Source organism: Anolis sagrei, chromosome 4, assembly GCF_037176765.1.
Source record: "Anolis sagrei isolate rAnoSag1 chromosome 4, rAnoSag1.mat, whole genome shotgun sequence".
Taxonomy (NCBI): Eukaryota; Metazoa; Chordata; class Lepidosauria; order Squamata; family Dactyloidae; genus Anolis; species Anolis sagrei.
The window spans coordinates 233,983,920-234,011,855 of NC_090024.1; the positions used below are offsets into that span (position 1 = coordinate 233,983,920).

Genomic DNA, 27,936 nt, shown 5'->3' on the forward strand with positions numbered 1-27,936 from the left:
AACCATCATCCACTGTATTTTCAAAGAGAATATTTATTGACATCCATTACTACATCATTCTACTTCCATTCTTGATTCCTTGTGGAAAAAAATATAGAAGTTCCAGACGTCAAGATCTCATGCATAAACATTTTGAAGCTACGAAATGTATACATTGCACCCGCTTCCCAGAAGGCATTGAAGACAATGTACAATAAAATCATTAAAACCGTCACATAAAACAGAGAGTGAAAACAAATGAAAATGAAACAGAAGTGTGCAGTAAAACTTAAGAATGGCAGTAAAAGTAAAGGGCGACAGGACTTTAAACAATATTAAATCCCGGACAGAACAGAAGCTGCTCTTTGCTGCACATTTGAAGCCAAAATAAGGAAGAAGCCAATCTAAATTTATCCCACTCTTTGTGGTATCTGATTCTCCAATTACTGCAAATGTTGGCATGTAAGAAGGAAATTATTAGAGCATTTTGTAGACAAAAAATTCCAATTTGGAAGGGTTGAGGAGGGTTGAGGAAGCACAGAAAATATGGACTATTTGTATAATAGAGGTGCATGATGTATATACGATGGGGGAATAGTTGATTCTGGTCTGCTTACCCCCCTCATCCCTGGGGAACAACAGGAGAGAGAGGGAGAGATTATTGTCCTGCTAAACCACATTAGCGCTATTCACATCTGGAGAGTGCAGGAGTCTAAAGAATGAGGCACGCACAAAGAGCAAGGGATGGGGGAGAGGAGAGTCGCCGGGAAAGACACAGGAGCGGCTTGCTGCCTTGAGCTGTGCTTACCACTGAAAACACGGCTGCACACTATTTCTGGCACTGTCTCGGTGCCAGGGCTGTTTAAAATTGCTCTCTTCTGCCTCTCTCTCTCCCTCTCCCCCTTCTCTTATATACATCGATCAGGCTCCTCCTCTCCCTCGCATCAACATGAGGCAAGTTTCCACTTTGTGTTTTTAGTAGCAGCTTTGTACTCGCTCTGCCCAGCTGCAACGTGCCAGTCACACCCTCGGCACGGACGCAACCTTTTCAAGACAAGCCTTCCTTGGTGCTGGGTACCAGCTGGGACTCAAGCATCCTTAAGTGAGCACCTTCAGCAGCCTTGGGATCAGCCTTCACTCCAGCAAGAAGAACGACATGCACCTTAACACAACTTCATCGCTGTACCAGCTGGGATACCTTATGGGTCAGTTTCACTTGCAGCCTACCGGCTCAGCTCTGCCTACCTCCGGGAATGTCTCCAATAGTTCAGAGTCTGGGTCCCGGATGCCCAACGAGGAGGATCTGGACGTGAACACAGACATCTACTCCAAAGTCATGGTCACCATCATCTACTTGGTGCTCTTCTTGGTGGGGACCATCGGCAACTCCATCACTGCCTACACCTTGGTGCGGAAGAAGTCCTTGCAGAACCTTCAAAGCACTGTGCATTATCACCTGGCCAGCCTGGCATTCTCCGACTTGCTCATCTTCCTCCTCTGCATGCCCATCGAACTGTACAACTTCATCTGGGTACATCACCCTTGGGCTTTTGGCAATGACATCTGCAAGGGCTACTACTTCCTGAGGGATGCCTGTACCTATGCCACAGCTCTCAACATTGCCAGCCTTAGCGTTGAAAGGTACATGGCTATTTGCCACCCTTTCAAAGCCAAGAGCATCATGTCCCGAAGCAGGACCAAAAAATTCATCAGCTGCATTTGGGTGGCTTCGTTTCTGCTGGCTATTCCGATGATTGTGACCATGGGACAGGTGTACAAGGTACCCCAAGATCCAGACTCGTTCATCTGCACCCAGATAGTGGAAGCTTCCACTCTGAAAGTTGTCATCCAGGTCAGTGTCTCTGTGCCTGTTTTGATTTGTGTTGTTGCTGCGGCTGGCAGCTTTACAAAACTGCACCCAGCTCTAGCTACGTTTAATACCTAGAGATCAGAGATTAGTTAGAGGCTAAAAAAAAGATAGAAAGAAAACATTGCAAGCAGACGCTCATTTTCCTATAAAGCCATAAGCTTTCCCCTGTCACAGCAGATGACAGATACTCTCTAGAGCACGCTCATTTCCTCGTGTTGCTCTACTATCCGAAGTCATTGCATGCTGCTACTCCCAAAAGACCCATGCAAGCTCAATGAACTTTGTGAAATAATTGTTTGTGTTTATATAAATATTCTTTCAGGCAGGCTTGTGAGCAGACTGTCTAGAGTTTTTCTTTAAGTGTTTACTTAAGGTAAATGGGAGGTGTGCATGTACTGTGATGAACATGCTTGAAAGCACGTGGATCACAGACCTACGATGGTGAGAGTTCCCAATTTGGCTTCGGTTTGTATGCAGCATGCTCTCAGTTCAAATCCTAGGTTTGTAGCTTTGAATAATGTAGGAGATGATCATAAGCATCAGATCACAAACTGGACAGAAGGTTATCAGCTCTAGTCAAATAAAATTTCTGCACTACACAAATCTGAACCATGGGAATGGTATAGATTACTCAAAGCAAAGCAATTTGCATGACTTCCTTTATTTTACATAATTGATTCTGCAATTTTTACTTTGCTGTGCAATGTATTCAACTCCCATTCCTGAATAAGCAGGGAATTATAGACTGGAAAGATCTTCTTTCAATGCTTTGAGAAACGCTCAAGAACCCAGATGAATTCTGACAAAGACTTCCAATTAGAAAACGGAACTGGAAATCTTTGCAGAAATTCAGCTGCGTTCTTCAGTTTGACAGCAAGCATTGCAAGTGTTTCTTCCCCATCACAGGAGCTAGAAGTGTGCATTAAAACAAAACTGAATGCTGAAACTGACACACACACACACACACACACACTGGAATTGCACTCGGTGTCGCATTTCATCGTTTTTCTGCACATGTACAGAATATTCATATGTACACTTGTCCTGCTTCTAAGACTCATGTTGTGCTCACAGGTGTAAAAGAAGCCCAAAAATTTGTAGTTATATTTTTGAATATGAATTCATAATTAATATTTCTTTGCGCAAGAAAGAAAGGGAGGGGGGCAACATTTACTTGTGATACATAAAATTCAAGCTGCTTGTGATATTTTTTATTGGCACATTCTCTCTTGGCAATTGGAGTTGGGAAGAAACAATGATTAAATGATGAATTCAATAAACTGACTCAGTAATTTAGGGAGAAACAGTATCATGAACTTCTTCTCGTTGGTTCAGTTTCATGATACTTCAGCCTGTTGAATTTGGGATACTGAATTGGGGGACAATGATGCTCTTGGAGGATGCCCCTGTTAATCTTCAATACCTTACACCAGAACAGAAATGAACCATTTTTAGCATCTTTATGCTGTTGCAAGACATGCATAGTTCCTTTGCATAAAACAAGCCAAGGTGAATGAAGACAAACCTATTATAATGTGGATGGGGCAACTTGCCTATTATTTCTTTCTCTTACAACCATCCTTGGTAGCAATACAAGCTATTGCCCATCCAAAGTACCCAGGTTTGGTAAGGCAAATTGATGCATCTCCTCTCTGAAAACTGCCAACAATATCTCCTGCATAGATAGATAGATAGATAGATAGATAGATAGATAGATAGATAGACAGCAGACAGACAGCTTAATAGTATTTTTATTTTTTGTGCATGTTCCTAGGGGTGTCATATACATAAACTCAAGCAAGTTTTTTCAGTCTAAGTGAAAGTTCTCTTTAGACAGGTAAAAGCATATGTAGAAAGAATGATATCCACTTACCTGAATTCAAACTTCAGGCATCCAAATACCCAAAAATGTATTTGGAAGGAAATTCACATTGTGCTCATTTCAAATTGTGCAAAGGATTGCAGAATCCACATCAATTTTACTCAGAAGTTAAGTTCCAGAAAATGCTGTAACATGTATTCCTAAGTAACTGTCCACATGATTATGGCTCTAAATTCTGACCTGAGGAAAGGGAAACCATTTGTATCTCTTTACAAAATAAACATGAATTTAATCCACTTTTTCATAGTCACATGAAATGTGCAAGGGGTTTCTTTTTTAATTGAATTCCTGATAATTCAAAACCAAGAAATGTGTCTGTTGAGGCTCATGCCTTTAAAGCCTTAACACTTTTGAATCTGAGTTTGAAATCTTTGCATATTTAGTCATGGTTGAAACTATTGCCACTTGTTTGAATTTTTGATGCTCTTATGACAGATAGTTATAGCAGGATGCTCTCCACAGCGTAGTGAATCCACTCAATGCTTCTAGTTGCTTTTAAGGAAGTATCCAAGGTGCTGAACACCATTCTCAAATTCAGCACCTTGAAAAGCTCTTTTCAAGCCACCCAAAGCCTGGAGTGGAGTCACTAACACTGGTTATCCCTACCTTGATCTGGATTTGCCTTAGGTAGAGCCCCCAACCCTTGGCACTTCCTCACTATTGGTTTCAATGATGTGTGACTCCAGTTTTACATCCCAGGTTTCTCAAGGTGTAGTGCACATATTTCTGAAACAATCTGGTTGTCAAAGCAAATACATTTCATGGATCTGTAATAATCTCTGCAATGTTGAGAAGATGAACTAATATAGAAGAGGAAACATGGAGCACCATTCAGAAAGCAATTGAGCATGAGTTCTTGCATCTAAGAGAGTTTTGTTCTATTCAGATTCTGTGATTGAATTGGTTTCAGGGGGACTTTACAAGCGGAGAGAAATATTTGGATGACAGTCTAGAATGGAGCAAACAATTTAGAGGAAGTTAGTTTGTATCATTAACATTTACTGAAACATGAATTGAAGTACAAAGCCTATCTTGGAAGTTAAGCAGGGTCAGCTCTGGATAGTATTTGGATGAGAGATTGCCACTGAATATCAGGTTCTGTGGGCTATAGAAAGAACTAGCCGAACTTCCTCTGAATATTCTTGTCTAAGAAAACCCTATGAAATTCATGGGGTTGCCACAAGTTAACAGCTGACTTTAAGGCACACACATAAATCAATATCAGTGTCAAGACAAGAAGCACTGTCTTTTAAACTGAACGGGTGGGAAAATAATCATTCTCTCCAAAAGTAGCATTTTATCAAATCATGGTAACTTGAATTCTGTTGTGAAGTTCACACTAAAGTTGATCTAGTGAATCAACAGGATTTACCTTCCTGTTAATTCAACAATCAACAGTTTAGTCTACTTGAGTTAGATCTAACAGGTTAGGACTATTGGATGTTGTAAGATATCAACAAATGGACCACAGGTGTATCCCTGAGAGGTGTGCATCCAACCTCTGCCTGACTGTGTTCTCTTTTACTGGAGATTTTAAAAAGATATTGAATGCCCAGCTCTCAAAGGTAATGACCAATAGGTTCTATGCTACCCGGAGGCAATAGCAGATGTTTAGACTAGGTGTCCCTTAGAATACCTTCAGCTCTATGAGTCTAGGTGCTTCTACACCATAAAATTAATTGTACTTTGATACTATTTTAACTACCATGGCTAAATACTATGGAATCACCCCAAGGATTGGAGAAGAGGGTTCAACCCTTAAGATACTGGAACCCTGCCTAGAGTTAAAAGTAACACACAGGATTCAATAAAATTTAACAAAATATCAAGAGTTCTGTGAGAAAGAAAATATCCTTTTTTTTCTCCTTATATACCCAGGTCCAAGGCATCAAGCAAGGTGAAGGATTCAAAAGAAACCAATAAAACAATATTCCCACCAAAATGTAGGTCACATGAAAAATGTTTTGAAAAGAAGGAACTAAATTGCTTGAGATCACATTAGGAAGGTTGGCATTTTCACTGTCAGGATAGACAGAGATGGGAGAAGAGAAGAAAAATGACTTTAAAATACACACACCCTAAAATCTAAGGTACTGATCTTCAGAGCTGATTGTTGCTTTCAGGAAATATATTTATAGTCTGTCTTTCTTTCAAAGAGCTCAAGACAACATGTATAATATCCATCTACATTTTTATCTTACAACCCTGTGAAGTGGGTTAGACTGGATCTACATTGCCATATAATCCAGATTATTATTATTATTATTATTATTATTAACTTTATTTGTACCCCGCTAGCATCTCCCGGAGGACTCGATGCGGCTTACACAGGCCGAAGCCTCAAACACAATACAATAGAGAACGTAACATCACAATAACAAAGCAAATCACACAATAAGCAAAATAACATAACACCACAATAGCTAAGCAAATCAAACAATAAGCAAAATAACGACAATGGCAATACATCAGGACATTATTAAAAACTGGTTCGGCCTGCGCACTGGGGTACAAGGTTAAAAGTGCTGAAATGGCAGGAGGCACGTAGGATAAAAAGTGCGGTGTGCAGCGACAATTAGTTATGCTAAGGTGCTACTAGGACTTGGGGTGGGGATTCCTAGTCTGGGAAGGCACAACGGAACAGCCAAGTTTTTAAATTCCTTCTGAAAACGGCTAGAGTGGGGGCCTGTCTGAGATCTTTTGGGAGGGCGTTCCAAAGTCGGGGGGCCGCCACAGAAAAGGCCCTGATTATAGGTGTATACACTGCCATATATATTCCAGTTCAAAGCAGATAATCTGGATTCAGAAACTGTATTATATGTGCAAAGTAGAAAGGTCCTGAGAGATAACTGGAAATAGTCATAAATCTACATCAGGTACATGACTATGGATGTATAGCTAAGGCCTATCTTTGCAGATCTTTGTACATATAGCAACTTCCCAGATTTTTGCATGTTGAGCTCTGTAGTCACATTTCATTGATTATAATAACAAAGCTCCTGAAATAAAGGAATGCAAGATCTGGACTCCCAGACATGATCTAAATATGATCATAGACATCTATATAGGCTCAACATGTAAAGTTCTGGGAAGATGCTAGACATGTGTTTGCATACACTTGCAAATTCCTGTCCCCCATTTAGATGTGGATAAACAAACACCTTATTAGAGTCATAATGGCCAGCCTAGGGTTACTGTATGTGCCTTTTTATAGATCAGTGGGTATTACACCTGAGCTGCTAGCACAAGATAGTCCTCCTGAAGCACTTGTTTATTGACTGCAAGGTTAGCAAGTGCTTGCTTTGATTGTTCTCCTAGGGGAGCTAAGGTGATAATATGTCAGTCTCACCACTGCCTGTCCTAGGCTTCAAAAACAAGTGGGAGTATACCTAGCGCCTATACATTTGGTCATTTCCTCCTATGGTATTTCAGAAAAAATATTTGAGTGCATATATTTGATTGCTCCCATAAAAACCTGTTGAACTATTGGTTGGTTTTCTTTGTTGATGGCTTTGTTTCCCATCCTCAGGCAGGCTGGTGGTTTTGCTTATTCCATGGTAACTGGGGATAGGGGTGCCAAGATAAAACACCCACACTCTGCAAGGCAAAAAGAAATATATCTGGGATTTTTGCATCTCTACTTTACAGCTAAAGTAAGCAGAAGTGTATCTGGTGTGTTTTAATAGTCATAGAATGATAGAGTTGGAAGGAACCTTTTAAAAGAGTCTCAAGACCTGGCTCTGCCATTGCGCTTTCAGAGTGTAGCCACATAATTTTATGCTATTGCTCCCTCAACGTTCTTGTCCCAGGAGTTTCCCTCCCATGTACGAAGGTTTGTTTATTTTCCTGTCTCTCCATGAGTTCTCCCTTACAATTAGTTCTGCCCCCTTATCTCACCCAGAGTTTTTAAATCATTTTATGTACATGAGGCCCGCTCTCTGTCATTATGTTTGGTTTCTATGTTCTGTGTATATTGTTTTATATGTTTTGAAGTTTTACACTTTAATGTTATGTTGTTTATTTTATTGCAATTTGTATTTTTATATTGAAGTTGTTATTCGGGCTTGGCCCCATGTAAGCCACTCTGAGTCCCCGTTAGGGAGGTGGGGGCGGGGTATAAATAAAGATGATGATGATGGATGATGATGATGATTATAGACTACAGGGGGCAATCTAGTTCAACCCCCTTCCATGCAGGAAAGCATAATAAATGTATCCTGACAGATGGCCCTCCACCCTCTGTTTAAAAGCCTCCAAGGAAGGAGCCTCCAACACACACTGAGACAGAAAGTTCCACTGTTGAACAGCACTTACAGTAGGAAATTCTTCCTAATGTTCAGGTGGAAACTCCTTGCCTATAATTTCAACCCATTGCTCCAAGTCCTAGTTTCCAGGGCAGCAGAAAACAAGCCTCCTCCCTCTGACTTATGTCATTCTTTCAAATACTTACGTATGGCTATCATGTCTCCTCTCAACCTTCTCTTCTGCAGGCTAAACATATCCAGATCTCTAAGACGCTCCTCATAGGAATTCATGGTCTCCAGCCTTTGATCATTGTAGTCGCTGTCCTCTGGACACCTACCAGCTTGTCAATATCTCTATTAAATTGTAATGCCCCAATTTGGACACAGAATTCCAGGTGAAGTCTGACCAAAGCAGAATAGAAGGGCCCCATGACTTTCCATGATCTTGATACTATACTCCTTTTGATACAGCTCAAAATCCCATTGGCTTTTTCAGCTGCTGCAGCAAATATGGGCTCATGCCATCCACCAAGACTCCAAGATCTTTCTCACATGGACTGTTGTCAAGCCAAGCATCACCCATCCTGTATCTTTGTATTTCATTTTTTTTCTGCCTAAGTCTAGCATCTTACATCTCTTCTTTTTGAAATTCATTTTGCTAGTTTTGGCCTAGAACTCTAATCTGTTAAGGTCATTTTGAATTCTGATCCTGTCTTCAGGAGTATTAGCTATCCCTCCTAATTTAGTATCATCTACAGATTTGATAAGCACACCCACTAAACCTTCATTCAAGCCATTAATAAAGATGTTGGACAGAACTGGTGTGGCCAATTAGATGAGATTTTGATATCACAGCCCCTTTCAACAGGAAGCCTTAGAAGGTCACAGAGATCCTCAAAAATGCCACATGTGACCCCTGGCTGTTCTTTCTCCAGCCTGGAGTTCTAAAGCCAGATATGGCCCCAAATTCATGGTAGGTAGTACTTTGGATGGAGGGAAAAGAGAGGGAGAAAGAAAGGGAAGTGGTGTTGGGAATAGAAGGAAAACATCAGATGGTAAAAGAAGAAAGAGGAGGGAAAACCTGTTCACGTTTGAGACAATCTACATCCACAACTATATCTTGTCCTGAGAAATATTGTAGTTCCTCTGAAGCTGAGGAAAATACATTTTTAGCACAAGCTTTTGTAGGCTGCAGTCCACTCAGATGATGCTTATGCTAGTTATAGGATTCCTTTATATCTTCCTTTTCTGAAACAACTTACCACAGCTATACCTTTCAATAGTGTGGTTTATTATTATTTACTTTATTTATACCCCATCTTTCTCTTCTTGGAGACTCAAGTTGGCTAACAACCAGACAAAGTGAAATCCAGTTAGCAGTCTGGCTGCTGCTCTTTGGACCAAATGAAGTTTCTGAGCACTTTTCATAGGCAGAATCATGTTGCTTATCATGTATATGGTGCTCCTAACAGATTTGCCCATGATGACGGTAGGAACTGTGTGGACCTCATCTTCCAGCAGATCTGGATAACATAATTTATAGAGGGGGATGTTAGGTGTTGCAAGACCTAGTTTCCAGGGCTAAATGATTTCTGCTCCTGCTCTAAGAAATTATGACTTTCCTGTTGTTCCTGACACAGACCACCACAGGGCTTTGATTTAAACTTTCCCTATACTCATAAAGAGGACAGCCAGGTGTATTTCCCATCTAATAAAGAAAAACAGTAATGGCAGATTTACACAAGGACCTTTATTCACATAGCTGTTTTTGATGTGTGCCCCCAAGTCATTTCAAAGCAATGGCAAACCTAGGTAAACCTATTACAAGGTGTTCATGGCAAAAATTTGTTCAGAAGAGGATTGCTATTGTTTCCCTCTGAGGCTGAGATAGTGTGACCTGCCTCAGGTCACCCAGTGGATTTCACAGCTGAGCAGGGATTCAATTCCTGGTCTCCAAAATATCCTACTATAACATGTATGTTTAAACTAGTGAAATAAAAAAGACCTTGCAAGAGTACTTCAGGGAGTTTTTTCCCTGCCTCTGTGCTTCCTGAAAAAAATGCAAGTAAATCCAATAGTAAATAGCAGTAGAAATACAGTTCAAATTAGAATAATAGAATCATAGAATTGGAAGAGACCTCATGAGCCATCCAGCCCAATCCTCTGCCAAGAAGCAGGAAAATCATATTCAAAACACTCCTACAGATGACCATCCACCCTCTATATAAAGAAGGAGCTTCCACCACTTTCTGGGGCAGAGAGTTCCACTGCTGAAAAGCTCTCACAGTTAGGAAGTTATTCCTAATGTTCAGGTGGAATCTCCTTTCTTGTAGTTTGAAGCCATTGTTTCACATCCTAGTAAGCTATCAATATTTATTAAAATGCCATCATTCAGATACAAAGCACAGCCAGCACCTGAGGCAGCCTCTGGAGAAAATTAAAGATAAAAAGCAAAGATTAAAAGTGAGAAACCAGAATAAGGAATGGAGAGGTCAGCCATTAGGCTAGGAGACATGGGACTTTATTGAATGAATAACGTCCCATGCACAGGGAGCTCCACTGGCTGCCATTCATCTACTGGACCCAATTCAAGGTTCAGGTTCTTACCTATAAAGCCCTGAATAGTTTGGGACCTGCCTACCTAAGTGATCGCATCTCTGCATACGAACCCACACGATCCCTTCGATCCTCCGAAAAGGCCCTGCTCTCAATCCCACCAGCATCACAGGTGCGTTTGATGGGGACGAGGGAGAGGGCCTTTTCGGTGGTGGCCCCTTGACTCTGGAACTCACTCCCTAAAGATATCAGACAGGCTCCAACTCTGGCAGTCTTCAGGAGGAGCTTGAAGACGTGGCTGTTCCAGTGTGCCTTCCTGGAATTATGATCCTATAGCACTTTTTCCTCTAAAGCACTTTACATTTCTTTAGGTCTGCTCGTATACCCTCCACAAACATCAGTATCACCTTTCGTTTATGGCCTAGCATTATTTCCAATTTTAACTCTACATTTGGCCTTCCCACTTTTTTAATTATGTGTTGCTTTTATTAATTTATTGATAATGTTGTGTATTTTATTGTCTATGTTTTTAATTGCTTGTATTGATGTTTTATTGCTTCTATTGTTGTGTTTGGGCTCGGCCTCATGTAAGCCGCACCGAGTCCCTTGGGGAGATGGTACCGGGGTACAAATAAAGTTAATAAATAAATAAATAAATAATAAAACAGAAAAACCAGCATTTGATGACAATTCCTATCAAATCATGCCATGTGCATTCCACTGCCAGTCTTCCTCCTCCTCATGATTCTCCCATCCCAAGTTATTGGCAGATAAAACCTTGGTGTAATGGGTTCTCTCCATTTCTATGGCAGCGTACAGTAAAGTGATGTCAAGGGCTCTGACACGACAAGGACTGAAATTGAAGGAGGACGCTAACTAACTAAATAAACACACAGTCCCTCTGGGGTGTCTTTAGAAGTTGCATTAACAAATCAATTAAGCCTTAGAGATTGTAGCAAGCGGCTGTAATTGCTGTGCTGGAAATCTGCACGGAGGCTTTTCCTCTGGCCCAGGGCTGACCCTACTAAAATTGGAGAATTTGCACACTGATGATTTGCTATGAAAATTGAGGATCAGTTCGAGTCCTTGAGATCTGGCAAAGCTACTCACCAATTTCACGCCATCTTCATCTAATTTAAAAAGTCCTCCTATAGTGATCAGTTCAGACATCTCATAAAAGCAGATGGGGATGATGATGAAAGGGAAAAGGAAATGTGGAAGGCAATAGAAAGAGATAGAGAAATTGAAAAGATAATTGCAGGAAGGGAAACTAGAGAAAAGGTGAGTGTGTGTGAGTGTGTGTGAGAGAGAGAGATGTTGGCCATGCCTACTGCTATTATGCACCTCATGGAAGATTCAGCTTAAGAGAAGGCAGCCTTTGTCAGGAACACCTCAACTAGCAACCTGAAATCGATATTGGATCAATACCAAATTTGACAATAGCATTGTGAAATCCGAAGAAAGGGGCAATAAAATAAAAGCTCAGCTTGACAGAGGTGGGTCACGAGGAAACGTAAAATTTGACTTTGAATCAAGGAGTGCAGGTTCATTTTTTCTAAGAAGCTTTATTTTATTTCTATCTCTTACAAAAATAACTGGAGCCGACACTTCTATGTGGTTTAAACAGAACACTGTCTAAACAGAAGATTGCCCTCTCAAAAGGACAGCTGTAATGCAGCATAGCACCAATCTTACTACAGCTGCATTGGTTACCAATTGAGCACCGGATCACTTTCAAAGTGATGGTAGTCACCTTTAAGGCCTTGCATGGTCTGGGGCCGATGTACCTGAGGGACCGCCTCACCCCCTACCAACCCCAGAGATCCCTCCGTTCTGAGGACCAAGATCTATTGGAAATTCCCAGTGTCAAGACCTTGCGTCTAACAGCAACCAGATGCAGAGCCTTTACAGCTGTGGCACCATCACTCTGGAATATTCCCTCTATGAACTCCAGCTCCTCATGCGGGGATGTGAGAGAAGCCTCCCGCAAGGATGATAAAAACATTAAATCATCCAGGCATCCCCTGGGCAACGTCCTTGCAGACAGCCAATTCTCTCATACCAGAAGCAACTTGCAGTTTCTCAAGTCGCTCCTGACATGATGATAAAAAAAATAAATTGTAATAAGTCTGTTAATGTTTATTTCTCATCTTTTGATATTGTGTGATTTAATTATGGCATTGAATGTTTGCCTTTTTATATGCATGTAAACCGCCCTGAGTTCCTTGTTGTTTCTGCTGATGCTGTTATTATAGTACTTCTTCACTTTGAACTCAGATTGTAGTAACTGAAATAAGGTGAGGATGAAAGGAAGTAGAAAGAGGAGGAAAAACCAAAACATTTTAGAAATAGCTGAGAAAATCATGCAGCAAAATATTAACTGGGAGTGTCCCTGCAAAAAGGAACCGCTGGACAGATAAGAGGGAGGTTCTCTGAAGAGATGGCAGAGCTGCAGAATGAAAGTTCAGGGCCTATGACATACCTTGGTTTTCACAAGTTACTTCTTGCTTTAGGAGAACCAGACTAACCTGTGGAGATAGGATAGGTGCTCGATCCCAACTCTGTCCGAATGCATCAATTACCCTACTTTCTTTAAGTAGGGTAATTGATGCACCGGGATTGTGGAGCAGCTGGCTGAATGTCAGTTGCATTAAGATCACTCTGACCAAAAAGGTAATGAGTTTGAAGCCAGCCCGGGTTGGAGTGGGTTTCCAACCAATTGTGTAGCCTGTTGTCGACCTTTACAACCCGAAAAACAGTTGCATCTGTCAAGTAGGAAAATTAGGTACCCCCTTAAAGTGTGGGGAGGCTAAATTAACTAATTTATGAGGCCATAAAAAAGACTCCAGCAAAGCACTCCAGCAAAAGCATGCGGGGAATGCGGAAGTACTTCATCAGTGTCACAGATGGACGATGAAAGCGACAGCTCCCCTGGTGGCCAGAAAAAGTTAAATAGCCTCTGTCTATGTCTGTAATTGTTGTATGTCAAAAATTGGCATTGAATGTTTGCCATATATGTGTACACTGTAATCCGCCCTGAGTCCCCTGCGGGTTGACAAGGGCGGAATATAAAAGCTGTAAATAAATAATAAATATTTAAAGGAACATGATTAAGAATTTATCCTAAGAGGAGCAGTCAACATCTAACTCTGATGCTACTCTAGCCTCCTGCATCTGGCATCATATTATAATGAAAAGCTATTAGGAATCACCTGCTTCCTTAATCTCCATTCTTGGCCATTTCTTTGAGTTCTACTTTCCCATGTTTGGAAAGTATCAAGAAATGTCGGCTTAAACACACATCCTACTTCTTTCCTTCCCGTTTCAAAATTACATTTCTCAGTTTACATTTCCAGACTTCCTCTCTATGGCAACAGACCATCTTTCTAACGTTCTGGGATAAAAAGCAATGCAACTCTCTCCCAAAGACCTTTTTAAAATGTGCTCAAGTATCGTAAAGCTAATAATTCATCAAAGAGCACAAAATGTTAATAGCCTCAAATCACATTTGTGTCATTTTAAAGATTCAGGATCTTGGGGACATAAAAAAACTTTTCTCAAACCAGAAAGAGGTGGAAAAGTGAGAAAGTTATGGGAACAAAACAGGACATATGTTGCTGTAGGTTTTTTCGGGCTATACGGCCATGGTCTAGAGGCATTCTCTCCTGACGTTTCGCCTGCATCTATGGCAAGCATCCTCAGAGGTAGTGAGGTCTCACTACCTCTGAGGATGCTTGCCATAGATGCAGGTGAAACGTCAGGAGAGAATGCCTCTAGACCATGGCCGTATAGCCCGAAAAAACCTACAATAACCCAGTGATTCTGGCCATGAAAGCCTTCGACAAAACAGGACATATTTATAAATATGAGAAAGGTATGGAAACAAAACAGGTCATATTTATAAATTTTGCATGTCAGCAGTTTCCAATCTGCATGCTGAGTTTCTCTGTGGAGGCACTATAAGTCAGAAATACCACGAAAGCAAACAATAATACAAGTCTGGAGGGAAATAAGGATTACAAAAACAGCCTGGGAAGCCAAACGGGTCCCTAGAGCTATTCTTTGCCCACCACTGATAAACATGGATGAATGAATATACACTGTAAATAAACATAAGTTTTAAAAATAAAAATAACATTTCACATTAATCAGATATTGAAACCAAATAAAGGTTTTTGGGGGTGTGATGGTCTTTCTAGCAGTGTTGTATTATCACAGTTGTGAGTCTGCTATTTTTCACTTGTTTGGCAATAATCTTTTGATCAGATGTTATTTGAGCGAAACTCACCAGTAATGATCATGAAAGAACCAATGCATGTTGAGCTTTCACTATGTTAAAATGTGAACTAATGAAGTGCAATGACATTCATTCCTGAGAGAATAATTGAATCTGTTCCTAGTGGTCTAATTTCATGCTCATCCGATAGAAATTGACTTTCCTTCATGATTCCTAAAAGCCTTTCCTTGCTTCAGTTCTCATTGCATGAGTCCAGAGCACTGCAGTTTGCTCAGTTTTAAGATTTTAGAAATTTTAAATCAATAGTTCCCATCAATGTCATATCATGTGCCTTGGTGGAGCCCCCGGTGGCGCAGTGGTTTAAACCCCTGTGCCAGCAGGACTGAAGACCGACAGGTCGCAGGTTCGAATCCGGGGAGAAGCGGATGAGCTCCCTCTATCAGCTCCAGCTCCTCATGCAGGGACATGAGAGAAGCCTTCCACAAGGATGATAAAACATCAAATCATCCGGGCGTCCCCTGGGCAACACCCTTGCAGATGGCCAATTCTCTCACAACAGAAGCGACTTGCAGTTTCTCGGGTCGCTCCTGACACGTCCAAAAAAATGTGCCTTGGTCATGTGTTCTGTACAATATGGTTCCACTCCTTTGTTCTATTACCTTTCTGTCTTTGAATGTGTGATAGTCTTTGTGCAATAGCCAAAACAGCCAGCCAGCAATATTGTTAGCACCCAGCTCCAAGTAGTAGTAATAGTAGTCCCCCTTTATTCTGCTTTAGTCACATTCCCCCTGATTGCTGTGTTTATTTATTTATTTATTTAGAACTTTTATATCTCGTTCTTCTCTACTTCCGTGGAGGGACTCAGAACAGCTAACAGCAAAATTCAATGCTATACAATAAATAATGCCATAAAACAACATACACAATAAATAAATTCTAAAATACACATAAAAAACAATTCATCACATTAAAAACAACATTCCAACTCAGTCAAAAATGTTGTGGTCAAATAACTCTTAGTCTATACCAGATCATCCATCAATCATATGAGTTTATTTGAATTTTGGGAACTTCAAGAGAAGGCTGACTCTCACTCCTTCCACTATGTATTTAAGGATGACACAGGCTTCTAACTGGACCTAATTATAGAGAACGTACAACACCCCTATTTAAGCAGTTCCACTAAGGAGCCCCCGGTGGCGCAGTGGGTTAAACCCCTGTGCAGGCAGGACTGAAGACCGACAGGTCGCAGGTTTGAATCCGCGGAGAGGTGGATGAGCTCCCTCTATCAGCTCCAGCTCCTCATGCAAGGACATGAGAGAAGCCTCTCACAAGGATGATAAAACATCACAATCATCCGGGCGTCACCTAGGCAACGTCCTTGCAGACGGCTAATTCTCTCACACCAGAAGTGACTTGCAGTTTCTCAGGTCACTCCTGACACAACAAAAAAAACCTATCAATCAGCAAATGCCTGATTCCAAAGCCAGGATTTTAGCTGCTTCCTGAAGGACAGAAGAGAGGGGGCAGACCTAATCTTACGGGGGAGAGAGTTCTTTAGCTGGTGGGGTCACCATAGGGAAGGTCTTGTCTCTCGTCCCCACCAAACATGACTGCGAAGGTGGTGGGACCGAGAGCAGGGCCTCTCTGGAAGATCTTAAAGTCCTTGATGGTTTATAGGGGAAGATACGTTTGGACAGGTAAACTGGGCCAGAGCCATGTAGGGTTTCATAAGTTAAAACCAGAACTTTGAATTGTGCTCAGAAGCTAATTGGCAGCCAGTGGAGCTGGTGCAACAAGGGTGTTGTGCGCTCCCTGTACCCCACTCCCATGAGAAACATAGCTACTGAGCGTTGGACTAAATGGAGCTTTCGGGCAATCTTTAGAGGCAACCCCACGTAGAGTGTGTTGCAGTAGTCTATTCGGTATGTAAACAGAGCATGGACCATCGTGGGCAAGTCAGACTTCCCAAGGTATGGGCGCAGCTGGTGCACAAGTTTTAACTGTGCAAAAGCTCCCCTGGGCACCGCCGAAACCTGGGGTTCCAGACTCAGCAATGAATCCAGGATCACTCCCAAACTGCAAACCTGCACCTTCAGGGGGAGTGTAACACAGTTCAAGGAGGATCTTTACAAGCTGAAAGATGTTCAACCAAGATGGTCTGCAATCCAAACCCTACAAACGAATGGCTTGGGGAGCTTGGTATATTTAAATGTGGAGAAAATTGAGAGGTGATATGATAGCCATATTTAAATACTCAAAGGTATCTAATGATGAGGATGGAGTTAGCTTGTTTTCTCCTGCTCCAGGGACTACAACACAGATTCAAATTACAAGACAAATAGTTTCACCAAAATACAAGTGAGAGTCTTTTGACTACAAGAACTGTCCTGCAGTGGGGTGTATTGCCTTGGAAGGTATCACTTTCTTTGGAGATCTTTAAATAGAGGTTGGAAAGCCTTCTCTTCTCTCTGCCAGACAACAGGGTCTTGGTATTCACTGTGGTTTGGTACCTACGGGTATCAAAATCCATGAATGCTCCAGTTGCATTATATGCAACAGTTTGATAAAATGATGTCCCTTATATCAAATGGCAAAATCAAGACTTGCTTTTTGATTTTTTTTTTAATTCAAACCATGGATGGTTGAATCCATAGATATAGAATCTGTGGATATGGAGGGCAAACTGCATATTACTAAGTGACAGGACAATGGAGTAGATGTCCTTTACCCTTCCTTTCAGCTATGGTTGCATAATCTTCTGATGAATAAATCGTGTCTGGATCTTTGGAATCAATGTTTATCATTTTGCTATTTGACTGCAAAATCACAGACTGGGAACATCCTATTTCAATATAAGTTGTAGGATTCTGATTTTGAGCCAGACAAATATTACAGCCAGTTTCCTATCAATTTCCTATGCCTCTGCCTCCATATACACATAGCAACATCTGATTGTGTGAGATGTGAGTGTGATCTGGAACAGCTTTGATGAGGGAGGTACAATAGGTCTGCTAAGCATCAAATCCACAGCAGATTTTTAGAAGAGGAGTTCCTTCCAGTCACAAAAAAATGACTCGGCTGTTCAAAGTAAATTATTTTCAGCTACCCATCTTGCATTTAACATATAGTCAGCCCTCCATATTTTTGGCTTTTTCAGAATTATTCATTTTCTGAAGATTATTCATAAAATTGTTTTAAAATGGTCTCTAGGATTTTCTAAGTCCTCCAGATTCCTAGAGAGGTGTTTCTCAAGTTTTAAAAATCCTTTCTATTCTGATTTTTCCACTTTCATGCATATCCTGTGCTCCTAACCCCAGCAAATATGGATGGTGGTCTGTATGGTTTTTTGTTTTGTTTTTTGCAATTGGCTACTGGAATGTAAACAAGGGTTTAATTTACACATCTTTTTATCTGTGAAGAAACCTCCTTGTGAGAGGAAAAATCATTCGGTTGAAGGGCATGCACACTCTAATTAATATCTGTTATGACCTAAGAAGAGAAGAAGGTTTCCAAATACAGATAGTCCCCAAATTACAAATATCTGACTTACAAACAATAATTAAGACAAGGGGTGTGTGCTGTCACACACTGAGCCTGTGCATAAGACCGTAGACAGGACATAAATTCTGTGTGCCCAACGGGACGCCGGGGCTGCCTCAGATTAAAGGCCCTTGGATTTCCTTAAAATAGAGTCTCTAGATTGCTTAAAGTTTCAACAAAGTTCTTTATTAATGAAAACAAACAGGTACTTTAAGGCTTTCTTAACAGTCTATTGGCTCTCTCTCAATCTTGTCCACAGGGAACAGGCACTATCTTCATAACTGTAACTAATGTGGAAATCCTTAACTTCTAATCTGGGCAGTCTGTCTTTGCCTCTGTTGCCGTGGAGCCCCTGCACCTGGTACCAACTGCTTCTGGCTTCCGCGAGTGACCCTTACCAAGCAGAGCTTTGTAGACTTCCAGAGGAAAAAGAATTCAGGTTTCCGTGATGGCTGTCTGAAGTCCTTCAGAAAAGGAGCTGTAGGGCTGTATAACCCCGACCAAGCTGTGGGCTGTATATCTCCCCGGCCAAGCCATAGAAGACGAAGCTTTCTACAGGAGCTCTTGGTATTATGTCCTGCATGAAAGGCTTCTCTGTGTGGACTGAACCCAAACTGGCTCCTATTCTCTCCAAAACCCCAAAAGGTGGCGGGACCAGGGAACCTAACTATAATTGACAGGTGGCTTGCCCTGTGATTGCAGCCAAAAGAAGCCACCTATCTGCAGAGTCCCTGAAACTTAGAACTACAACAAACATTAAATGCAAAGCAAACAAAATTGGAGCTCCTTGTACAATTGTACCTGCACAGGGTGAGATAACAGGAAATGAGATAAATCTACCCCTTGGAAGTGAAATTCACTTCTAAAATAGTTATCACGGGGGAAAGGTGTCTCTACTGAACCTTTATCACCAATCCATGTTTCCACAACCTGCCACATTTTCCAAAATCCATTTCTCACAGGGACAGAAATTGAGGTGAAATCTTTTGAACGGGTGCACAGACAGCAAAAAAACACCACAGGACTAGTAAGTAATGTTTGTTTGTGGGATTTACATAACTCAAACACCACTGGATGAATTGACACCAAATTTGGACACAATACATCTATCAGGCCAACAAGGGACCATCACTCATAAAAACACTGAAAAACACAGCAAAAAGCCAAAAAAAAAACGAAAAATACATTAGAATGCATGCACAAAACCACATAAACACACAAACAGACATATCTATATAAATAAAAATGTAATGTTCGTTTGTGGGATTAACAGAACACAAAACCACTGGACAAATTTACATCAAATTTGGACTCAAAACACCTAACAACCCAATGTATGTCCTTCACTCAAAAATTGATTTTGTCATTTGGGAGTTGTAGTTGCTGGGATTTATAGTTCACCTACAATCAAAGAGCATTCTGAACCCCACCAACGATGGAATTGAACCAAACTTGGCACACAGTTCTCCCATGACCAACAGAAAATACTGGAAGGGTTTGGTGGGCAGTGTCCTTTGGTTTTGGAGTTGTAGTTCACCTATTTCCAGAGAGCACTGTGGACTCAAACAATGATGGATCTGGACCAAACTCTACACGACTACTCTATATGCCCAAATGTGGACACTGGTGGAGTTTAGGGAAAATAGAATCTTGACATTTGGGAATTGTAGTTGCTGGGATTTAGTTCACCTACAATCAAAGACCATGCTGAACCCCACCACCGATGGAATTGGGCCAAACCTCCCACACAGAACCCCCATGACCACCAGAGTGGGCCACAGCAAGGCATGGCAGCGGACGGCTAGAACACATATACACAGACTGGGCCACAGCAACGTGTGGCAGGGGACGGCTTGTTTGTGTGTGTGTGTGTGTGTGTGTGGCTGGAGTTACACTTTAAAATGTATCTGTTTCAACTTGTACACAAATTCAACTTAAGAACCATCCTACAGAATCAATCTTGTTCATAACTTGGGGACTGCCTGTTCTCCAGTTCCACTTTCCCTACACATTTCATCCTCTATTAAAGAGAAATCTGTTCTTCTGCCTCATTATCAGAGCTTTTCAGAAGACATTTTTGGAGGGTTCCATTACTGACAAAATGCAGCCATGGATATTCTGTGTTCCCTTTTCTGTGGCACATTTCTTGCCTTGCAGCCTCCCCAGCTGCCCATGCATCCTGACCAGGAGATTCCCCATGGGAGGACTTGCCACATGGCATCTTCTCCTGGGTGTTGCTCGAAGCCTGTAAAGCCATGGAACAAATGATCATGCAACACAAAGCACTCTCACACACTTTTCAACCACATCATCACCGTGAGAGCACCCATATTTCTGCATAACAGGATTTCCTTTGCATCTTCGCCTTTGAATTTCTTTCTCAAAACCATTTTCCATCAGACTGAAGCAGAGTGTTCTGTTTCTGCTTTTTTATTCTTATTGTTAAGTTTTTAAATGATTTTTACATCCCTTAGCATTTGAGTCTCTATTAATAGAGAAAAAAGCATCATATAAATAATTAATATGATCACTACCCCTACTACTGCTAATACTAATAGTAATAATATTAATAATGATGATAGTGTTTTCACGTGACAGTTTATTTTACTGTATTTCACATGATTAGTCATATCCTGTTTTAGCCTTCTCGTAAGCTGCCTAAGGAAAAGGTGACATAAATACAAAATGAAATGAAATGATGAAATGGAAGTGCAGGTATTCCCCAGTTAATCATGGCTGTAGCCACACTGTAGAATTATAGCACTTTGATCCCAACTTAACTGCCAGAGGTCCATCTTTTGGAATTTTGGGAGTTTGCAGTCTTTTGTGGTATCAAAAAGTTCTAAGAGAAAGGTAAAAAGTTCACAAAACTACAAATGCCAGATTTCCATAGCACTGGGTTAATGTGTAGTAGGCATGTGCATTTTGAAGTTCGATCTGTTTCTGCTGGCCAGATTCCAGTAGACCCTCATACCTGTTTTTACACGCCTCCCAAAAACAGGTGGGTAGCCAGATAGCTGTTTTCATTTCACAGCCAAAACATATGTCTAGATCTGGCCCATTGGCAGCATTGGGGAAATTATGAGGACCCTTTCCTGGGACTCTTTCTTTTCTTCCCTTCAAGGGAGCATGGGTTTCAGCAACAGGGTTAAGAAAGCACCCTTCCTGGGACCCTTTTCTTTCTTCCCTTCAAGGGAGCCTGGGTTTCTGCAATGAGTTTAAGGAAGCAGACACAACTTGCATAAGATGTGTCACAGCCTTTTTCTATTCTGATAGGCCCAACAGGCAGGGCTCACAAGGAAACCTCATGCTAGTAGCACACGGCAGCCACTTTGCGCACTGCATGATGCCGAAAAGTGGAGAAGGAGCTGTAATCGTCTGCCACGTGGTCCTATTACGGACAGAAATATGTGATGACTGGGCCATTGCCATTAAGCCAAACAAGCCAGATTGGCCGAAGGAAAATAGCTAAAACAGATTGCGCACAAGCCTAATGTGTATCACCAAACTGCTATAGCTCTGCAGTGTGGATACTGCTAGCTGGAAAGAGGATAAGGGAAAAGGGGGTACTGAGGAGTTGTAAAAAGACTTTTGGCTTTATCGTTTGAGGAAGACAGACTAGCATTAAAGTTGGACAGTATGATGCTGTGTCCTTACTATTGCGGGTCTTACTCCTCTCTGTGATTCTCCTGTCCCTAAAATCCATGAATAGCTCCCAATCCTACAATATTTCCATCACCTACCTTGGTGCTGGCATGCCAACAGTAAAGTGATCTTGGGGGTGGGATTCTCCTATTCTCCCATCTACTGCAATTCCTAGGATGGCTGTTTCCCTTTTACAGTATATTTATTTTTTGTATTTTAAAAAATGCTGGAATTCCACTACTACTCTAAAATAAAAATAATAAAAAAACAGTAATAGTGTGCAAAGACAAGATTACTTGGATGTGTGGAAGTGCAATCACAGGACCATAAATTGGCAAATTTGTGAGACCGCCCTGAGTCCCCCTCCGGGAGTGAGGAGGACAGGATATAAATGTATGAAATAAATAAATTTGTGGAATTATGCTAATGAAGAGAGATGTGATATCAAAGGTGCACAACCCAGAATGTATGCGTTTTCAATAATAGCATGATTGCAATGAAATAGCAGGTTTGTGTGATAAAGTCTTTTATGCAAAGGAGTATCTTTGCAGCACCTCTGTCAACTGAGGCATCCCTGTAGTTGAAAGCTTGTAGCAGAAATGTGCAGCACAATGCTACGAAAGCACTTCAGATTAAAAGCTGGAGAACTGAAAGGCACCCCTGGGAATCAAGGGAACCCTTGTTGACATAACTCCTGCCTTTATCTGCATATCCCTAGCCCATGGCTTGTGTTGTGTGGTCGCACAAGTGAGAGTTTTGCATATTCTGATCAGTATTTCAGTCATATCTGCATTTCTATTTGGAAAACAACACAAAGGGAAAAGAAGGGGAGAAAAGAACAACGAGGAAAAGGAAAAGAAGACGTCAGACTTATGGGTCTGAATATTTCTTTTCTATGGCATAAATCTTTTAGTATGGGGAAGCTGTGTGATGTCACATCACGAAAGAAGGACAGCTTATCTCCGCAAATGTGCACAGCATTACCCAAGGATGAGTAATCCTGCCCCCTTTGCATCGAAGCTAGTCTTGCGGCTGGATTGAAATTAAATAAGTCTTTGCTTTCACTGCTTTATATAATCACTTGGCTTATCAAGCTTTGCTGGTTCTTACATAATATTTTGTGTATGTGTCTATCAATTATAATGCATTTGGTTTTCCTTGCCAGTCATCACTGCCCAGGAATAAAAAGAGCAAAGAAACAGTTTGTGGGCAGATGGGCTTCATTTCCCATGTATTGTTTTTCTTTTCTTTTCCCTTTCCAGTTTCCATGGAGGTTTTCATAAACATAAAAAGGCAGAGGTTAACTTTCCTTCATCCTTCATTGCAGAGAAAAATCAAATTTTGTACTTTGTCTTCATCATGAGAATTATAAAAGGCATTTAAATATGACAGCAAAGTTTTTTTCTGATAGGAACCCTATAGTCCTTGGGTCCATAGCAGGCACGTAGCCAGGGGGGGGGGGGCTTGAGGGGCTTCAGCCCCCCCCCACCGAAATTCTCATGGTGGTTCACGAAAAGGCCTTACTGGTGCATTATTTAAACTGTTATGTTTATGCATATCATGATCTGATCACCATACTCAATATATCCCATATGCATGGGGGTATTGGGGTATTTATTTATTTATTTATTTATTTAGTACACTTGTATACCGCTAATATCTCAGCCTAAAACGGCGACTCATTGCGGTTTACAACATTTAAAAACAACAATAATTCCGATTTAAAATATAAAACACATACATATACAATACACAGTATTGGGCCACCAATACAGACCAATGCATCTCTTAATTAAAATCATAATCCAATTTCGTTGTCTATGATTGCCAGTCCTTGATCAAAAACTTCATCGCATCGGATTAGCCGAATGCTTGCTCAAACATACAAAGTGTAACGATACAAAAGGTTTGCTAGGCTAGACCCTCTTTCACTCAGACTCAGCCCCCCCCCCCCAAAACTCAGCCCCCCGGAAACCCCCCTGAAAAAAACTCAGCCCCCCCCCCCCCCGAATCGAAATCCTGGCTACGGGCCTGGCCCATAGCCTAACCTTAGAAAAGTTACTGATTTTGACTATCACTCTCAGAAGCCCTCAAACAGTTGGCTTTTCTGGCTGGAGATTCCTGAGAAATGTTGTCCAAAAATGTAATTTTCCCAAGCCTTGTTTCTAGATGCCACTTTTTCATGAGCCTCGAATTGGTGTGCGAAAGACACAAGGCTGATTGCATGGATGGCCTGATTGTACAATGACCCCAAATTATGTGAAACGTTCTGCTGAGAAGATATAAATAAATCTGCAGCCGGCCAATCCTCTGCCAAGAAAAGCTAGATCCTGTGATCTATATGCGTCCAGCAAATTAATTAAATCTACATAATTTCGCCTATGTTGGATAATTTATTTGGCTTTTTCTAGTCATGGGGAGACACACAGAGCTTTTCAGGACACAGAAGCCCTTACTCCAATTACTGAAATTGTTTTCCTAAGCCTTCCCTCCAGCTTTCAGTAAATTGGCGATTTCAGTAAATATTAAGTGACATGTTTTCAAGAATAACCCCTCAATCTAAAGAGCTAGAGACTTGAAATGGATGTAAGAATTTGGCACAATTGGTTTATTTATTTTCTTTCTAATGAAGATATCAGTGACAAGATTTGAGACGGACACTCAGCTAGGTTTGAATATATAAGGCATGAGGATAATTTCTTCCCACGGAATCATAGAATTAGAAATGACTGTAAGGGACATTTTCTCCAAGCCTATCATAAAATCACAGTGTTGGAAAAAACCATAAGGGCTATCCAGTCCAACCCACTGCCATGCAGGAATATACAATTAAAGCACTCCACCGTGTACTGAGGCAGCAGAGTATTCTACTGTGGTACAAAACATCATCAGAAGTTCTTCCTAGTGTTTAGGTGGCATCTCTTGGCAATCATGTCCCCTTTCATCTACTCTTTTCCAGGCTAAACATACCCAGCTTCCTAAGCCATGCCTCATACTGTATGGCTTCCAGGCCTTTTACCATTCTCTGGAAATGTTCCAGCTTCTCAATACCATACTTGAATCGAATTGGCAGAAATATACTGCTGAACTGGGGGAGGGGAGAGAAATGGTCACCCATCCTTTGTTTTAATAACTTAAATAAACCCACTCACTTTATCTGCTACATGAAATCCCTTCAAATATAAAAAGATGGCTATTATCTCACTTCTCGGTTTTCTATTATCCAAGTCATACTTATACAGCTCTCTAAGGAATTCCTGACCTTTTACCATCTTCGTCATCCAAATCATTTATAAAGACTGGGTGTAAGTTGAAGTAAAGTGGTTCTCTTCAACTCACTCCTCTCCAAGAAGAAAAATAATAATGAGTGAAAATTCTTTGGTTTCATAATCTGCCAAACAGAATGATATCTACTTAACAATAGCACTGTCTAGACTAGATTCTACCAGTTTATCTGCAAAAACATTGAGGAAGTGATATCATGTTAAAGATCTTGTTAAAGTCAAAATATATTAGATCTATAATTCCCACGGACTTCCAGATTTGCACTTCTATCAAAAGAGAGATAAAAAGAATGAGAGAAGATGTGTGGGGGGGGGGGGATTACTCTTGAATTCCTTTTTTTGAGACACTCATGCAATGCTTTTTAAGTACTCACTGACTGATTGTTTTAACTTCCTGTGTTAAATGTTCAAGTTCATCTTGTTTATTTCTTAGGATTTATGTTTGTGCAGAGATATCAGACCAGAGTCATTTTCTCCAACTACCTTCTTTTTTCTGCCCAATTATGAATTCGTATGCTCTAGCCCCAACCCTTCTGTAAAACTGAGGACCACCCCCCTGCCCTGTTCTCTGGAATACCATGTCCTTCTCTCACATAACTTAATTTAAAGCCATTATGACCAGACTTCAAAATCTCTAGGAAATATATTTTTATCTACCACAGAGAAATGTAATTTATTCCCTGAAGTCTTTCATAAAAAACCATAGTTTCCCAATTACAACATGTACAAAGTCAATTGTTCACTTCTAGTATTCTTCTCTCTCTTTCTGGGCAATGTCCTTGATCAGGAAAGAGAAATGAAACAGACATATGTACCAAGGTCCTTTACCTTTCTATCCAGAGCCTCATCGTTCCCTGCAATATGCTGAAGACTATGCTGCAGCCCCAATCAAAATCACACACATTTCCCCAAAGCTACTTTTAGGTTCAGGAGGAAAATTCCCTTCAGCACTAATAGTAGCTTCCTTCCTAGTGCTAAAAGCAAGGTCGGAGGATGGTGGAGGGAGATATCAGGTCTGCACCCTGGAGAAATAAGTTTAACTGCCCCTTTTTGCATGCTATATTTCCAGTCATTATTGCCCCCTGACTATTTCTTTTGTTTCCATAAGAAAAAGCAGGCATGATAAATGTGAAAATACCCTGGATGATGTCAAGAGTTGTGGTCCAAAAGTAACTTTTCCAAGATTTTGAAAGGGAGCTCTGGGAACATTTCAAGAGGCTGCCCTGCTATTAAATTTGCCATCATTTCTGTTGCTGTGGAAATTCAGCAGTTTTTTATGATCTGGTTGGCAGGTGCTAGAATGTCTTTTTGTACCAAAGCCACTCATGTGATAAGAAGGAAGAGAGTCTACTTCCCTTTCTGAAGTGAAGGATAGGGAAAAGAAAAAAAGATATCCTGATTTTGGCATCATAGATGCCAGGGGTCTTAAAATAGGGGGAGATCAAGATTGCATGTCTCATGTAGCCTAAACCTATGAGCTATTTGATACCCACACTTCCCCCATTTTAGGAATGGAGAATGTACATCCCATGAAGTATATATGGACACTTTGTGGTCCTCTAGTCTTGACTCAAAGGAGCAGCCTGATGTCTTGGTTTGAGAGATGGACTTAGACACTTATGACATTTTGCTCCCAAACTCTTCAAACATGTAGTATATTGTCTATCTGTCTGTCCATCTGTCGGTTTGTCAGTCTTTCCATAGGAAGCACTTGGTGCTAGCAAATTACTCTTTGAGATAGGAACAGGCATATTAGGGGCAAGAAGAGTGCTGACGGCCATTGTGGTGTGGTGATTTTAGCCTTGCACTATGACTCTGGAGACCAGGGTTCAAATCTCCACTTGGATGTCGCCCATTGGGTGACCTTGGGCAAGTCATCCCCAAGGGAAAGCAAGGACAAACCTCTCTGACCAAATATTGTTGAGAAAACCCCAGGGTAGAGTTGCCTTAGAGTCATCATAAGTAGAAATATTGTGAAATTACACAACAGTCTTGTCCTGACCTCCTGCAGATTGGAGGAAACATCCACAAATTGACCAGTTGCTATTCTTGAAGCTATCCAGGAAGTTTGTCTTCTACTCCTCTCCAATAGGAATAAAATCTGGAATTCTGATTTTCAGATAAATTGGGGATGTGTAGAGGTCCTCCATGGGAGTGAGAGAGTGAAAACTGTGATCAGAACAATTGCCTACCCCTTCCTTAAACATTTACTGCTCTGGAACTCAATGCTACAATGAGATTTTTGCCAAGCTGTTGTTAATGCCCTCATGCTGCAAACAATTTGAAAGGTGTGATCAAAGCAAATTCTTTTTGCTGCTGTGGAAGTTTGGAGGCAATCTAGGTTTAAAGAGCTTTTCCTTGGGGTGGAGGGCACCAGGCCTCCAAGACAATTTTCGGCTTTTAGCATGTTTTGCTCCCAACAGTCTTCCCGGCAGTTTCACGGGGCTCCTCCTTTGCCTTTCCCCCCACTCCCACCTCAGCCAAGTAGATGCATTTACAATATCCCGCTTAACTGAAAACATTAAAAGGAGGCTGAGGCAGCTTGAGGACTTCCTCTGAAAAAGGAACACGCTACTGGGACTTCCAAGGACCAAAATGACCTCAGGCCTCTCTCTTGCAGGAAGCAGGTTCTGAAGTCTTTTCAATATGTTTTTATTATTTATTTACTGTTTTTCAGCAGGTTGTAGTGCAACTCC

At 41.1% G+C, this 27,936-nt stretch overlaps 1 protein-coding gene across 1 annotated transcript in view; it reads left to right on the forward strand.

The window, feature by feature from the left end:
* Nucleotides 1-672: 672 nt before the first annotated feature.
* NTSR1 (neurotensin receptor 1) overlaps nucleotides 673-27,936 on the forward strand; it is a 155,823-nt gene continuing 128,559 nt past the window's right edge. The window contains exon 1 of the mRNA XM_060771978.2: nucleotides 673-1,831. Within this exon, the coding sequence (XP_060627961.1) occupies nucleotides 1,136-1,831 (696 nt within the window). The 5' untranslated portion in view covers nucleotides 673-1,135. The remainder of the gene's footprint in view (nucleotides 1,832-27,936) is intronic.